At 54.2% G+C, this 16,921-nt stretch overlaps 2 protein-coding genes across 5 annotated transcripts in view; one reads left to right on the forward strand and one right to left on the reverse strand.

Annotated features, from left to right (window-relative positions):
* The window catches only part of NOP16 (NOP16 nucleolar protein), a 141,578-nt gene that overhangs the window by 26,124 nt on the left and 98,533 nt on the right, over nt 1-16,921 (forward strand). The gene's annotated exons all lie outside the window — the stretch shown is intronic.
* SIMC1 (SUMO interacting motifs containing 1) lies at nt 2,129-13,146 on the reverse strand. Of its 4 annotated transcripts, none has more exons than XM_050961791.1 (10): nt 13,026-13,146; nt 11,022-11,771; nt 9,173-9,402; nt 8,282-8,351; nt 7,168-7,280; nt 6,548-6,739; nt 5,777-5,905; nt 4,057-4,213; nt 3,575-3,659; nt 2,129-2,568 (listed from the first exon to the last, which is right to left on the reverse strand). In XM_050961791.1, the coding sequence occupies exons 1-10, from the start codon at nt 13,116-13,118 to the stop codon at nt 2,348-2,350; spliced, it is 2,040 nt and encodes a 679-aa protein (XP_050817748.1). In that variant the 5' UTR covers nt 13,119-13,146; the 3' UTR covers nt 2,129-2,347. The 4 variants fall into 4 exon arrangements, with proteins under 4 accessions (XP_050817748.1, XP_050817747.1, XP_050817749.1 ...); XM_050961790.1 differs by having other exon boundaries at nt 7,168-7,316; XM_050961792.1 differs by lacking the exon at nt 13,026-13,146 and adding an exon at nt 11,918-12,142 and having other exon boundaries at nt 7,168-7,316.

The following is a 16,921-nucleotide window of genomic DNA, read 5'->3' on the forward strand; positions in this document are numbered from 1 at the left end:
GACAAATGTAAAAAATGTACATTTCTATTGTAACAGAGCCTCACAGGGCTTCAGGGACCACTCCTGCCCTTAACTTACTCTTCAGAACCGGCAAGCCTAGGTCTCTAAAAGGCAGGCTCATAGCCCTCTTATTAGCACCCCACCTCTCAGAGGGGCAAGAGCAACTGTGTCTACAGCCCTAGTCACTGCATGGTAGGTAGGAAAACACAGCTGCTGCTTGCTGTCCTCTTAGTGTGTGAACTGGAAAGTGAAATGTGACTGGTATGGCTGCAGTGTTGACCAGGACTGTAGTACAAAAAGCAAATGGCACCAGTGTCCCCTGCTGTAGAGGGGTTGTAGTAGGGTCCTTGGTGGGCTGGGTTGTTCAGCGGTTAGTGTCCACTCAGCCAGGGGATGGGGCAGTGCTAGGGGAGCCTGGGGCTGCCCACTCTACTGGGCTCTGCCCCATGGCCCTAAGAGGGTCAGCAGTGTTGAGCTGGGGTGGGGAAGGAGGGGGAATATGGACCTTCTGTGTTACCCTTCCTGGTTCACTTCCCAGCACTGTGCTGTGCGCTTCTGGTCCCAATAAGAAGAAAGGACCCAAGCTGGGTTCAACACACAATCTGTCCCCTTTGGCAGGAGACTGCAGGGTAGGTCTGCACTTCTCCCCCACCTGCTCCCTCTGAGCTGGGTGCTGGGCAGGTGGGTCCCTTTTCAACTCTGTCTCCAGTTAGAGCATGCTCGGCAGGGCTCGCTGGGCCCAATATACCTTTAACCCCTTCTGTCCCAGCGTGGCGTTTGTACACTGCATCACAGGGATGTTATGAGGGTAAATCCCTATGAGAGGGAGGTGTTCCACTAGGATAGTGGGGCTATAGGAGTGTGAGAGAGGCACACAGATTGTTCTGAAACACTAAACTGTCCAGTCTCTTCCCCCCTAGTTCCTGGGTCTGCCTCAACCACTTCAGAGCACAATGTGCTTCCCGACTCCTTGACTGCAAGGAATAAAGCCACAGTGAAAGGGGGCGGGGGAAGGAAGAATTTTCCAGTCTTTGCATCGCTTTTTAGGTTAGCTCATCTCTAGAGGAAGTATACTGTCTAGTTTGTTGCCAATTTGCTTTACCTGATGCGTTAGTCTGAAACTCCAGATGCCGAACATAAACTTGCATCCTATGCTCAGCGGTTATTGTCAGCGCAGGACTTGTGGATACAAGACAGCTAGCTATCTCTGAGTACTGCAGCCCAGAACTAGGTTCCTTGAGGAACAGATTCTCTGAAGCAGAGGTGACCCTGAGGGAGGTGTGGCTTCCTCCGGTGGGCAGGATGTGTTGGAAACTGCTCTGGCCTGTTTTGAGAACTCTGCTGTACTATGTAGGGATAGAGGGTTGATAGGACAAGCTTCCAATCAGCAAGATGCTACTTTACTAACATCTTTAGCAGAGGTGGCCAAACCACAGCTCCCCAGCCACATGTGGCTCTTTTAAAGTGTGACTTGTGGAGCACCCCTGCCCCCCAATTCTCCACCTATCAGATGGAGAGGGGGGGAGCTAGGGACTTCTGTCTAGTGGGGAGGGGGTGGGTCTAGGAGTTATAGCCCCATGGGATGTGCCTGCTGGGGCTCAAGGCTTCAGCTCCTAGTCCCACCCCCTGCCACAGGGGAGAAGCTCTGAGCCCTGGCATGTGCACCCAGCTCTCGAACTTCTGAAGATTGTAGTCTGGCTTGGAGGGTCAGTAAGTTTGGCCGCCCTGGGTCTAGAGAGTGAAGCAGCAGGATCCAGGACACAATGATCACCCAGCTGGATAGGAGCAGCCTGCTAAAGGAATGGCTCTGCAGGAGTGACAGCACCTCCATTAATCAGCTTGTTCTGTTAGAGCTTTCATGGTCAGCTACCACAGTGCTACGTGTACTACAGGAACCAAAATACAGCAGCTGCTGAAAGACGCTCAGGCTGCAGTACCTCTCATTCTTGGGCTATTTCCATACCCTGCCCACCCCAGCTCTCGCCTGACTTGGAGAGCAGCTAAAACTGAACTATGCAAGCTGCTTTGAGTCCCTCCCCCTTCAGAGCAGGACAACCAGCACTTTCTCAGGTGGTGCTGCCTTCTGGGTACAGCTGCAGGGCTCAGAAGCTGAGCTCTGGCTAGACGGTTACTGGTAGCTTGAGGAAAGAACCTCAACCAGGAAAATTTAATTTAAAAAACATCTCTACACAGGTTGCACAAGGAGAAGCAGCTTTCAGAGGAGGGAGTGAGACTCCTAGGTCTATACAACAACTGTATAAACAGAACTGAACAGGGGGCAAGTGATGTTTGACCAGGCTACTGCCTGGCACTGAAAGCCAGCTCCCGCGGGAGCATCCTCCTCCTGTCAGGTGGTAGCCGTGGTGAGCAGCAGCGCTTCAAGTGCACACACCTTGTCCATAATCTGTGGGGGAAGCGACTTCCCCAGGACCTGCAGCAGCCGGCTGCTGAAGTTCTTGACGTGCAACTCGATGTCCACGCTGGTGACGCTGTCATTAGCCTGGAGCTGCGGTTTGGCATTTGAAATAATTAAATCCATCCGCTCACTGAGTGAACTTCTTAAGTGCTCTGCAGAAGGAAATGCTGGTAAGTCAGCCTGTTAGTACAGGGGCCTGTGGGGCAGTGTCTGACCCCAGCTGTTGAAGTCAGGACATGCCCCTTACTGAAGAGCGATTGCACAGAACCAGTCAGAAAAGTGGCATGCACCCCAGGGTTATGCTAGGAGCCTCCATGTGAGGCTGATTTTCAGTTGGAATGTCCCATCCCCCAACTCAGAGCAGCCTAGTTTTCTGCAAAGCTGGGGAGAGTTCCAACACCACAGAGGCTTTGAACCTCCCTTCTTTCACTTTCAAAGGACTCTCCTGCTTGCCAGCTGCCTAACCTGCTTGGAAAAGTCTCTGGTCTGGGAGGCTAGGGCCAACAGGGCAGGAGGGGGGGTGTAGGTGGTATCAGGTTGAATCAATACTATACACATGGGTGTGTGTATGCAAAGATGACAGTGTGGAGGGGAAGCATAGTCAAGCAGTTTCCTAGCAGAGAAGAGACCTTTGTAACGCTCCCAAAAATCAGATTTTAGATCCTAAGACACATGATGGTGCCCCTATTGTTTCCAGATTAACCTAGTGTCTCCCCTTCTTTCCCTTCCCCATCTGAGCCAGCAGGCTTTCTCCCATCAGCCCAGGCTTTCTGCACAGCTGGCTTGCACACCTCCAAGAGGGTTGCCCAGGGAGGGCACTGCAGGTTGAGCCCTTTACAGAATAACTAGGAATGCATTGTGCTGCAAACCGTTTGGGAACAGGCTAATTCTTGGGAGCTTGACTTTGGTGGCATAGGGTGGATTGTTCCCTTGGAGATGAGCCCAGTATGTTTTTTCCTGTACTCTCAGCCTTTCCCAGCAGCCAGAGCCCAGTCTGAGACGTTAGCAGCTTTCTGGAACTGAAAAGTGAAATCGCAGCTGCTTTTGGTGTGAAGGGGGCCAAGGGGTAGTCTGACCAAGTGGAGCCAGAATCACAGTAGGCCAGAGTATACACTAGGGCTGGGCCAGGCTAATGAGCCATTGTCAGAGGATACTTACCCAGCACAACGATGCGGTAACTTGTTAACAGTAAAATCAAATGCTGAAGCATCTCATCCCATCTCAGCCACGTTACTTCGTGGTCCTGTGCAAAGAGCAGACGTTTGATTACCTGGAGGGGTCTCTAAGAGAGAGCAGCAGGACCGCTCAGAAGGCTGGGCAAGTGGGGCAATTTGCCCGGGGCCCCGTAGGGGCTCCCACGAGAGTTTTACAGGGCCCCTGGAGCAGAGTCCTTCACTCGCTCTGGAGGCCGCAGAAAACCTTCACGGAGCCCAGGCCCCTGGAGCGTCTTCCGCTCCGGGTCCTCTGCGGCAATTCAGCGACGGGAGCCTTTCTGCCTCGGGACCTACTGCTGACGTGCCCCGAAGACCCACAGCGGGGCGGCCTTCTGCCCTGGGACCCGACACTGAAAGCCCCAGACCCCCTGAATCCCTGCCCTGCTCTCCAGGGCCGCCTAGAGGAAGGAAGAGGAGGGCATATACCTGATACTGCAGCAGCAGAGAATGGCGGCCCAGGAAATACAGGATCTTGCTCAGAGACAAGGGCAGGGAGGCTGGCATGTCACAGCTGTGGTGGAACAGGAGCTCCAGCACTTTGCAGCGCAGGAGCTGGCTCTCCATGCTGTTTAAGAAGGCCTCCCTGGAAGAAAGGAGAGGGAAGCACAGGCGAAGGCAGCCTCTGAGCCACGAGCCCAACACAAGGCTAAGTGTGCGGAGGGGATACTGGCAGCTGCAGCAATGGGACTCCATTTTCAGGGCAAGCACGGCAGCCAGTCTAATTACCAAGATGCTCATCCTGCCTCCGCTGTTCACTTCATTAGGATCAGCCCATGTTTACTCAAGGTCAGGACAGCCTGTGAAACCAGCTTCTCCGCTTCCCTTCAGCCAGCAAAGCAGGCTGGGCAGGAGTCTGCCCTTGCCGACTGCAGCATGAGACTGGGTGAAGTACCAGCCTGAAGCCACAAGTACGTCCTGCAGCGCCGAGTCCCACAGCAATGCTGGTAAGCATTGTCCCTGCACTGCGCTCACCTCGAGCGGAGCAGTGCTGGGACCACTGGTGCCCCCAGCAGAATGAAAGATTGCAGAACCATGCTGTGGCTGCCCTGCCGCTTGCTCTCACATTCTTATTTTTTTTTTTCCCTTCACTGTGGGGTTAGCACCAGAACAAGGGAGGCTTTTAGCCAGATCTAAGTGCATGGGGCACTCTCCCAGGGCCCCCATGCTATTTGCTTGGTGCTGGAGCTGCAAAGTTGACAGGGAAGTGCCAATAGCTTTCCTGGCTAGACACTCCTCCCCCAGGAAAGCCAGCTGGAGGCTGCCTCATCACTGATTACTGAAAGGCGGGGAAGAGCTGCTGAGGGGTGGCAGCACCCTTAAGGTCCCATGAGAACAAGGGGAAGAGGGTTAACATATGCTTAAGTCCTCTCAACCCTGCATGCTGGAAGTGAGGTTTGACTCCGCTCTGAGTGAGTCCCAAACATGCTTTCAGGGGCAGGTAGATGGAGATCCAGAGCCTTACCTACCCTATAGCTGGAAGCAGTGGTAGCACCAAGGGTGTTCCTTGGCAGGGTTTCCTAGAACGCTTACTTGGAGAACACCTGGGCTCTAGTCTGTGGAAGGCACTGAGTCTGGTTAGCCTGTTCTCGAAGACCCAGCTGTGTCCATAGGGGGTCAGGAAAGTAAGAGTTGATTGGCTGGCTGAAACCATAGTGTAGACAGGATCATGGCGCCTTGGCTTTACATCTCTTTTACACAGGGAAACTGAAATGGGTTGACCTACAGCTTTAGGTGCTGCACTGATCTCTGCCCCCAGCTGCCAGTAATATGCAGCCCTCAGCTGCCCACGTACATGACACTGAGCACCCGTGTACTCATTCTTGTTGGTGAAGTCAGGATGAGTATCCCCTCCCCCTGCCAACAGAACCCTGGGAACGTGGAGCCAACCAGCCACTCAGGGTGGGGCTGCATCAGATGCTGGGGGTGATTATCAAAATCAGCTGTTCTGTCTGCCCCAGTCTAAGTCCCATCTGCTGGCCACTGCTTCACCTGCGAGGCGCTAGTCTGCCCCTCCGCACAGGCAGAGGCTGTAGCAATTTGGCATGTGTTCCAATTAGCTAAGCTGTGAGTTGCAGCTGGGTTTGGGGGTAAGCACCAGAATCAAACCAGCCCCAGCAAGAAAGAACAATATGGGTCGTTCTCCTACCTTTGGCTCCTGAGGGGAATGTTCACCAAGTAGGGAAATATCACATCAGCGATCTTATTGGTGCTACAGTTGGGAGACCTGTCCACCTCTACAGCTATGGACAGCATTCTCTGGAGAAGCAGCACCACCCTAGGCCAGAGAACAAGAGTTAGGCAGCAGGTAGGGCTTCTTCCCAACGTGTCTGCTGGTGTCTGAAGGATAACAGCATGTGCCTCTTCCCCCTCCGAGAATCCAGGGAACAAGAGTCGAGCTCTGCTTCAGCAGTGTAAACGTGGTAGCACTGGACTGTCACTGGCCTATGGGGATTGAGTAGGTGGGCTCAGCCTCGTTTCTAGGGGACACTGGTTGTGTTGCACAAAAGCATCACTCTATCCTAATGTCCTCGGACGCAGAGGTAAGGGCTGAGGTTCCTCCAGGTCAGGGCAGCAGGATGAAGCCTGCATTGTTGCTGCTCCTGCCATCCTGTTTGCTCTAGCAACGGGCTTCCTGCCCCAGCGTATCATTGTCAGATAGTTTCCTGGGGCCAGTCTGAGGCAGGGCAGACTCCCTGCTGCACAAGTGACTCCCTTCCAGTCAGGTGATAGGATCTGATACAGTGGGGCGGAAACATGGCCAGGTTGAACCTAAGCTGCTGGCAAGCAGGGCACCCGTGCTGCAAGCACCCTGGGCTTTCTTTACTAGAGCCAGTTGCTAGCTTATGTCTCTCTCCTAGTTTGAGAGGAGCCCAGCCCTGTAGCCTCTAGGGACAGTGTCAATGCCTCCTTGGCTTACTTTTGGGAAAGGAAAGCCGGTAGGACGGCCTCTTCCTGCCCAGTTTCACTGTCGTTCTGTGCTGAGTCTGGCCCAGGGGAGGAGATGCTACAGTCAGCCCCTGATGAGGGACATGGTGCTTTCTGCTGCTGCTTTCGGGGCTGGGAAAATCCAAGTCCAGTAATGGCAGCAACCAGCCACTCGATCACCTCCCTGGGATGGAAACATGAATGTTAGTTAGGATGAGAGCCTGGCTTTCCAGCTGCACATTCAGACCCCTCGTTCCACTTGGAACAGAAGGACAGACCAAGTGTGGGACATGGGGCAGGACACATTTGAGATGCTCCCAGAGGGTGGGAACCACACAGCAATTTATAAACCCTGTGCCCCCAGCGGAGTGGCCCGAATTCCTCCTGTTCTCAGGGCCGTTTGTTTCCCAGTTTCTTGGGAAAAAGCAGCCCGGGCTGAGTGCAGGGCATTTCCTGTCACCTCCCAGCAGCTGCTGACATGAACCTCCCCCCCGGGCCAGGTACACGCTCTCTGGGAAGTAAGGAGGTGTTTACACCATAGCACTGAGGCCTGGGAGAACTGGTTTCTTAGTGCCCCTGCCTTTCAGCTGGGCCGCGGGGAGCGCTCCTTACTTGACGTTGCTGAAGCAGCGGTCACAGGAAAGCACCTCCTTGGCAATGGATTTCTGCAGGAAGCGCAGCCTCAGGTTCCGCTGGAAATCATCCTCCAGGGTCTGCACCACATACTGCAGGAACAGGAAGCGCCCTGGGAGCGTCTCCTCCTGCGGGCCCAGAGCGATTCAGAGCTGGCGCTGGGCATGAGCATGTCAGGCCGGTCAATGTGACGGGCTCAGCAGGTGAGGGGAACTCTAGGTGCCTCAAAGGTTGGGGGCAGAGGCCAGGGGGAGACTGAGGGGGGGCAAGTACATATGCTCAAGCAAGAAGGTCAAGGTAGTTAGTCCTCAAGTAGGATGTGCCTTGCCTGGCTGGCCCAAGGAGCAGCCCTGAGGGGGACGTGGCTGAGCTGAGAAGGTTCCATCACCTCGCTGAGGAGCTCCAAAAACAGCTCCTGGGACCTCTGTAGCACCATTATCCTCTTCACCAGCTAGGGAAACTGGCCCAGAGAGCACAGGGCCAGGCCTGAGCTCATTCAGCGAGTCACTGGCAGAGCTGTGACTAGCTCAGAGACTGGACTCAGGCCCTGCTCAAACCACCCATCCATGGGGCGTCAGTGTGGGCTGCAGCATTCTGTGCTGCTGGTCCCCACCCTGCATTGCTCCACAGCTGTCTGAGCCAGCAGGACGCAGGAGGAAGAGGAAGTGTTGCCAGGATCCACCCGAGGCGTGGGCTGCACCTCAAGGAAGGCACTAAGGATGGCTGTGCTCTGAGCTTTCAACGTCAATTAGTGGAAGCCCGAGGCTCTGGACAAGTTGCCAATGTGGCGCAGGGTAGTGCTCGTCTGGCTAGCCTGCTCTGGGCTCATTGGATTTCCTGCAGGTGCTGGAGGAGGCAGGGGTCTCTGTGACAGGGCCTTGCTGTAGATGCTGAGAGCCAAAGGCTGCTCTTTGCTGGTTGAAGTGGCCCTCGCCAGCTACAAGGAGGCAGGGTGCTCCAGCAACGTACCCCTTGCTGCACAGCGACGGCTTGTGAAATTCAGTGTGACCTACCTTCTGGCCAAGAAAAATACATGGCCACTGCCCCTGCCCTCCCCCCACATCCACGCCCACACGGGACACAGTGACTGTACCTGTTCTTCCATGACATACCGTAGCAGCTCCCAGTCCCATCCCACCATTGTGGCGGTAGCTGGATGAAGGCTGAAATGACACAGGTATTTGCAGTAGGTTACTGCCTTTGCCGTAGGCTTGCCTGTCTTCAGTGGGACAACTGGAGCCTGGGCGAAAGGCAAAGCAATGCCCTGCTGCCAAGTCACTTGCTGTAATCCTGTTGCCTCAGGTATTTACACCATGCTGGTCACCCTAGTACTGTAGTGTTCTCCAGCTCTGATTTCGCTGATTTTCTCCGTGTGCGCCCCTGTGGCTGTGCAGAACAGCCTGGCCATGCAGCTTGCATGCTCTGGAGGTCACTGACACTGCTGATCCCTTGGGCTACAAATTCTACAGGTTTAGGACCCCTAAGGACTTCAACTCTGGTTGTGGAGAAACCTGCAGTGCCCAGTCCAGAACAATGGACTAGCTTGGAGTTCAGGGATGGTACCTTCCCATATGGACTCACTGCACTGACTTGCATGGCCTGGTCATCTCCACCTGGAAGCAAAGAGTTGTAACCCCCTCACCTCTGCATCAGACAAGCCAGCGTTAGAGCCACTTTCCCAAAGCCCATTTTACCTAGCACCTCCTGCTGGTCACGCTGTCCTCTCCCCACAGCTATATTTCTGGCTATTTAGAATGTAGAACCAGCCAGTAGCCTCTAATCCCCCAAAGACACATGCAGCAGAGATATCTCTACCGGCCACTGTGCAGGGGCATTAGCCTCTAACAGGACATCTTAGCCACAGTGCTGAAAAGGAGACCTCTGCTTGCCATAGAGACCAGGTGGGCCAGCACCATAAGGGGAAAGCATGCTCCCCAGCCAGGCAGCACAGTGCAGGTAGCACCCAGGCAAACACAACACATACATTTGAATTTTCATCAGCAGCATGTAGGCATCCTTCAGCATCTTCCCAGTCTCTGAGCTCAGCAGGATATTCCTGATCACATGGGACACAATCTCCTTTGGAGGGTAATGGTGGCAGGACACGAAGTCCATTAGGAACTGCAGGGTGCCCTTGGGGAAGTTCTCCTCCATGGTGGTGGACACCATGCTCAATTTTCTGCTGGAGATGGGCTGTGCCCTCCGGTGTGCGTTCTGTCAAGACGATAAGAGATTAGAACCAGGTTTGCAAGGCATGTGAAGGGACAAAGAACTCCCAGATGGAGAGCTCATTGGTGAAACTGGGAACCCCATACACTGCTTGCCATGAGTCAAGGCTGGGACTAATCTGCATTGCCTTTAAATTTACAAACAGGTGCACTGTTGTTGTGCTTCGTCTGTGCTGATAAGCAGAGCTGGTGGTGGTGGTGTTCACCAGCACTACAATATGCCTTAGGCTTAGATCAGTTTTAGCCTTACCCTAATGTTACAATTGATTTAGGACTCCGGGGCCTGTTCTAGAACCTTTGCTGTTACAGGGGTCTCTTAGCCAGGAAATCTCCATAACCACGGTGGCTCTCGGCAGCATGAGAAAGGAAAGGATCCGTAGCAAGGCGCCATGCCAGTCACCGAGGCGGGGCTAGCTTTGGACAACTACCCAGACCAAGGAGCAGTGTTATGCCCTCTGTATTTAGTATGTGTCAGAGCAGCATCAAGACTCATGAAGGGTGCAGCTGAAGGCCTGTCACACCCTGCAGTGGGCCTTGGGGAGATCGCTGTGTCACCCAAAGACAGCTGTGCTTTCACTGCACACTTGCACGGCCAGGTTGTTGCCAGGGTTACAGTCACACAACCCCCCATCTCCATGCAGTGAAATCACTGAACATCCATTTCTGGGAGCTGAAAGAAATGCATCTTGGGCCCTTGGGTAGCACAGGCACCTCCTGGTTCTGGGTCTGGGTCTGGGTTCCTGAGGACCATGGAATGGCTTGGCCTGCATAAGCCCCCTCCCCTCCAAGCCTGCAAGAGTTGCACTGCTCTGCCACATGGGCACAAGGGGCCCATCTTAACAGGCCTTTGCTGACATGTGGTAACATGCTTCTCGGTTCCTGGCTAGCCAGGCACTTCCCTAACTGGACCGGAAGGGCTTTTTCCCCTAATGAAACCCAATTAGGAAGGGAGATTTCACAGGCTGGTCCAGCAGGGGCTGACGGGGGCCTGTCTGCTTGGCCTGGGTGCCATAAGTTATTTGTAGTGCTACAGCAATGGAATGAGTGCTCGCTATGGCTGCCCTGGCCCACCGACCACTCTGCTGAGAGGTCCCTGTGTCTGCATGCAGGAGCAGAGGAGAGCAGCTGGCCTCTCCCACTGGACCAAGACCACTGTCTGAACAAAGCCAGAGCAAGGGCTGAGCATGGAGCAGAGCTACGTGGGGGGATCCAGAGAGGGGCAAAAGGGAAGAAGGCAGCCAGAGGAAAGGACAGGAAAAAAACAAGAGGCAACTGAAAGGCAGAAGAGGAACCAGAGCAGAGCTCCCTTCAGGCAGCATTGCAGAGGTGGGGACCCAAACCCTCGAGTCATTAGTAGCCCCCTCCGCCCCCCGAATGCTTGCAATCCCCTGGGTTCCGCCTTGCTGCTGAATGGGACGTTTGAGCCGCGTTCCTGACGCCCGGTATACCTGGCTGAAGGGAAATGCCAAGGGTGTGCACAGGCCATCACCCTCCACGTAGGAGAGAGGTCCTCGCTCTGAGAAGGGGTGGCACCTTCTCAGTACCCCTGTCCTTGAGCCCATGACTGGCCCTGGGCATGGACGTGGGGTGATCTCAGTAGGTTACCTGGTGGGATTCCTCATCCTGCACCACTCCCTGGAGGAAAAGGTGATGCACCGGAGTCTTCCTGCAGTACCGCAGTTTATGCAGCCAGGCCTTATTGACAGGCCGCAGTTTGGCTGGCTCGGGGGGCTTCTGCTTCACTGCAGTCAGCACTGAGTTACTTGTCTCCAGCAAAGGCTGCTCTGGAGACCTGGGAGTGCTTGCTGGGGGGCAGCTGGAGAGAGCTGAGCACTGTCTCTGAGCAGGGGAGGTGGGGAGGTGTTCCCTTTGCTGGCAGGTACTGCGAGATTCTGCGGCGGAGCAGTCCAAGGATGCTCTCCTGCTGCTGCTGCTATTGCTGCTGGCTGGAGAGCAGGAGAACACGTCCGAGTCCAGCAGGAGGCTGGCCAAGGAGCCCAGGTCACTGTTAATAGTGGTGGTGCTGCTGCTGAGCTCAGGGTCGCAGACAGAGTACGCGCAACAGGAGACGGGGGAGAAGCAGCCTTCCAAGTGGGTACCCTTTGTTTCTTCGTGGGCTCCATCCCATGGGGCCCCAAGGCCTTGGTCGGCCACCTCTTTCCTTTCACGCTTTATGTCCATGAGGGCAGGGAGGCTGGGAGGCGACGCACACTCCATGCCTGGAGCAGTGCCAGCACCACCCTGCGGGATGTCGGCTGGACGCTCCTCCTCCACTTCCGTCAAGTCAATCACAGTGAAGGTATCCTGCGCTGCTGCTTCCGAACACACATCCTCCCCGGTTAGATCAATGACCTCCTGAGGACAGATAGACAGCTGCTAGTGCTGCTGGCACTCGGAGATCATGGGCTGGGCTCCCCTTTTCCCTGGGTGCGGGACCTTGGGGAGGTGGGGCACACCCATCAGCCCCATGGGATCGCACGAGGCATGGGGACAGGACTTACTCATGGTGCACAGAAAGCCAGCGGCAACGGCAAGCAATGTCCATCCCCTGCTCAAGATTACAAACCTGCCACCCGGCCTCTAGCCACGTAAAGCAACCGTCTGAATTGTGCTTGGAAAAGCCTAGCGGGGGCCCTCCTTGCCCTAATTCCTGGGGCAAACCCTGCCCCTCCCTGATGGGCAAATGGGCTGTCAGGCAGCATGGAGCAGCGAACAAGCCCCTGCCCCAAACCCGAGCTGGGGGCCAGCTCTTTGCTGCTATCAGCCACTGCAGAGTTCAGCAGTGGGGGAGCAGTGCCACAGGGGCTCTCCAGCACCCCATCTCTTCCCCCGCACAGCTTCGCCGCGGCACCGCCTGCAACCCAGTCCCGAGTCCTTAGGCTGCAGGGGCTGATATTTGTGCAACTAGAAAGCTGGGAACTGTAGGTGAGTTGCAGCCCCGGCTGGCAGACGGGCCTGGGCGGGTTTGGGGTGATCGGTGTTGCCGGGCTGCCCCCCGAGCCCAGCCCAGCGGCGCGGTCCCTGCTCGGCAGCTCGGGAAGCTGCTCCCTGCAGCCGCCAGCGCTGTGATACGATCCGCTGCTCCTCTCGCCGGGCCCTTCCCCGGCCCCGGCCCGGCCCCTCGCAGAGTGACGGAGGCTGCGGGGCTGGACGCCCCTTGGCCGAGGCGGCGGGGGAGATGCGGGCAGAGCCAGGGAGGCGGAGGGGCCGGGCCGGGCCGGGGCACCGCGAGCTGCGGGGGGGGCTGGAGGCCAGCGGGCTCCCGGGGGTCCGGCTGCGGCCGGGCCGGGCCGGGGTAGCCCGTTCCCAGCGGGGAGGGGGTGTCCGACCCCCAGTGACTCTGTGAGCCCCTCAGGGGCCGCCGGACTCCGGACTAACACCCCCCCCCGGGGCACTTGGTCCGCGCCGGCCCGGGGGGGCCGCTAAGGGCAGCGGCGTCGGCAGACGGTACTGCGCATGCGCACACCGTCCCCGCGCTGCCCACGCTACGCCGGCTGGGGCTGGGGGCGGTTGGACCGGGGTTCCCCGCGGGGGGGGCGGTCCGGAGCCAGGCCCGCGGCCGGAAGCGCCGCCATCTTTGTAGCTGGGTGCCGGGCGCCGCTGACTCACCGCGCCTCGCGGGGGCAGCCGCCGCCTCTTCCGGCGGGGCGGGGAGCGGCCGCCCTCCGAGCCCGAGTCGCTGAGGAGAACGGCCTCGGCCATAGCCCGCTCCCGGCCGGCCTCGGGCTCCGCCCCCGCCGCGCCGGTGGGCGGGGCCTGCGCTCGCTCCGCCCCCCCCGGCCCCGCCCCGCCCCGCCGGGGGGCACCCCACGCCTGGCTCCCCGCGGCCCTGCTCCACGCACAGCGCCGGGGGCACCGTGCCATGACAGCAGGACCTCGCCCGGCGCCGCACCGCCCTGAAAGACCCGCATCAGCGAGACTGGGGGCTGGTGTCCTGAGGCTGCGCCTGAGCCGCTTGGCATGCGGCCCCAGGACCCCCTGGACAGTCACAGCCTTCCGTGCAGGTTGCACTCTCTCCCCGGGGTTTGGCCCTCGGCCCCACCACCTCTTCGGATTGCCCCTGCCGTGGGCCTCCTCGGGGAGTCCTCTGAGATCTCCAGCACCAGAGGGAACAGTGCAGCCCGCCTCTAGCCTGCACTGACTCTCAGCCAGTGTAAAACAGAAGGGTTTATTCAATGTCTGATCCCAGCCCAGAAAGTCCTTAGGGCCCTCAAGCCTGGAAATTCTCCACTCAGTCCATCGGGCTCTGTCCCAGCTCCCAGGGGCTCAGGCTGCTTTCTCTCCCCAGTCCAGCAGCCCCCTGCTATACAGGATCATAGACCTGAAAGGGACCTCGAGAGGTCATTTAGTCCAGTCCCCTGCATTCATAGCAGGACTTATCTAGACCAGTGGTCCCCAACGTGGTGCCTACAGGTGCCATGCTGCTCACCGGGGCATCTATGTGCACCCCTCTAGTGCCCAGCAGGGGAAAGAAGCTGTGTCCCCACACCTGATGGGGACAGAGCACTCAGGCTGCGGGCATGGTGTTCTCTGTTCCCGGCTGGCACAGGGCCCACCTAGTGCCAAGCAGGGGAGAGAAGCTGCAGCCCCGTGCCTACCGGGGACAGAGAACTCCCAGGCTGCAGGCACCGGTGTTTTCAGTCCCAGGAAGGCGTGGGGCCGCAGCTTAAGCCGGAGAGAAGCCATGGCCCCGCGCCTACCAGACAGAAGTCTGGGGCTGCAGGCGCTGGTGTTCTCTGTCCCCGGCAGGCGCAGGGCCCGCCTAGTGCCCAGCAGAGGAGAGAAGCTGGGGCCCCATGCCTGTTGGGGACAGAGTACTCCGGGGCTGCAAGTGCAGGTGTTCTCTGTCCTCACGGCTTCTCTCCAGCTTCACCTCTGCACTGCCTAGAACTGCTGCCAAAAAGTAAATAAAATAAAATAAAATAAATGCTCCGACTCTGCCATCCTAAGAATGGACGGAATGCCACCCCGTAGCATGTGCTGACTCAGGCATGTGCTTGCTGCACTGGTGCCTGGAACCGGCCCTGTGAGTATTCTTCCGCTGCACTGATACTGCTGTTTTCTTGTGCTTTGCGATTAATTATTTTAACATTTTGCCCCAAAATGAGTGGTTCAAATAAAAGACACTGCATATTATTTCAGTGCAGAGTGGGAAGAATCCTATTATTTAACTGAAAATAAAGGGAAGTTGTTTGTTTATTGTGCGGGGCTGCTGTTGCAGTGCCAAAAAAACATAATGTCGAATGCCATTTCCAAACTAATCACGGCTCTTTTGACATTAGTCATCCACTTAAGTCTGAGTTGAGAAAGAAGAAAATTAATCAAATCAAACCTATCTGCCCAGCAATCTGTTTTCACTAGACACATGGTAAAGTCTAAAGGTACTACTATTGCTTCCTTTAAAATTGCTCATCCGCTCGCCAAGAAAAAACCTTTTCAAGATGGTGAATTGTTGAAGGAAGCATTTTTGACTAGTGCCGATAGTCTGTTTCAAAGATTTCCTAACAAGGGTGAGATTTTGTCAGCAATACAAGACTTGCAGTTATCAGACAATGCAGTTACGAGAATACATGCAATTTCAAGCGACATGCAAACTCAGCTAAAGGATGACTTGGAAACGTGACTGGTTTTCACTGCAATTCGATGAGTCAACAGATATATTGGATACAGTGCAGTTGGCAGTTATGGTGAAGATGGTATTTAGTGACTTCACCGTAAAAGAAGAGTTACTAAAAGTATTGCCTATGAAAGCACGAACAAAGAGTGAGAACATCTATAATTTATTCCAAGAGTAGGCAACCTATGGCACCCATGCCGAAGGCGGCACACGAGCTGATTTTCAGTGGCACTCTCACTGCCTGAGTCCTAGTCACTGGTCCGGGGGGCCCTGCATTTTAATTTTAAATGAAGCTTCTCAAACATTTTAAAAACCGTATTTACATACAACAATAGTGTAGTTATATAATATAGATTTACAGACAGAGACCTTCTAAAAACGTTAAAATGTATTACTGGCACGCAAAACCTTAAATTAGAGCGAATAAATGAAGACTCGGCACAGAACTGCCGAAAGGTTGCCGACTCGATTTATTCGAATCATACGCAACATCAATTACGATGCCACTACACAAGCTGTCTGCGATCACCACCGATGGGGCACCAGCAATGATGGGCAGCGCCACTGGATTCATTGCACTCTGCAAGAAGAATGAATCCTTTCCAAACTTTGTCTTATCATTGTATTATCCAGCAAGAAGCTTTGTTCGTCAAAGTTCTTTCTTTTCAACATGTCATGAATGTTATTAAAATAATTAACTCTTTTTGAGCGAAACCTTTGCAAAACCAACTTTTTAAGGCTTTGTTGGAAGATATTGATGATAAGATCAGATTGTTTATCTTGCACACAGAAATATGATGGCTGAACAAAGGTAAAGTTCTTGCAAGTTTTTTAAGCCTAACTGAAGAGATCAAAGAATTTCTGAAGTCCACAAATCAGAACTTGGAGCAACTTGGCTTTTCTTGCCGCCATCACTGACAAATTGAACATTTTAAATCTTGAACTCCAGGGAAAAGACAAACATGTGACTCAGATGATATGATTTTACAGAACTTTCAAAGAAAACTGATCTTGTGGATGTCACATATGAAGACGAAGTCTCTTGTACATTTCCCAAGTATGAAGGAAATGGTATGTGACTGATTTTAACCCATTGCCATTTGTTATTCACATTCAAACACTTCTGGAACAATCTGAAAAGAGATTTCAACAGTTCCACCATCATTGAACCTGTTGCTGCCTTTCTTGTCAATCCTTTTACTTGTCAAATAGAGGTAACAGAAATAGCTACATCAATTGAGAGTCTCATTCAAGTAAGAATGGAAGACGTGGAACTGGAGATTTTGGACCTTCAAAATGATACTGTTCTAAAATCCTGTGCAACAGATGAAAACTTTTGGAATCTAGTTGACTGAAAAAAGTTTCCTGCCTTAAAAAATGTAGCATACAAAATAAAATCTTATTTCGGTTCCACTTATCTATGCAAAGTTCTGTTTTCAACAATGAACATCAAAACACAGATCTCAGCTCACAGATGCCCATCCTGACGATTGCTTATGAACGGGAATATCACCCTACTCTCCTAACTATGAAAAATTGGCTGAAGAAATGCAGTGCCAAAAATGACTGACTTATTTAGAAAAACCACGAGAATTAATGATACCTATTTTCCATTAAGTGCTGATGAACGCGTATGATTAACTTGTGTTTAACATTTTTCATATTTTTGTTTATTGAAATCCAGATAGAAGTAACAATACAAAGAATATTTTTAATTAACCATAACTGGCTATGTTAAAGTAAGAATAATAAATATATTTGGACCACCAGTTCAATAATGTTTTACTTTTTAAAAATAAATATGATGAAAACTGTTTATGATTTTTGTAAAAAATGCCTTAATTTTTCTTACAGGTAGATAAAGAGAAAATTCACATGGTAAGGTGAA

Source organism: Gopherus flavomarginatus, chromosome 7 (genome assembly GCF_025201925.1).
Source record: "Gopherus flavomarginatus isolate rGopFla2 chromosome 7, rGopFla2.mat.asm, whole genome shotgun sequence".
Taxonomy (NCBI): Eukaryota; Metazoa; Chordata; order Testudines; family Testudinidae; genus Gopherus; species Gopherus flavomarginatus.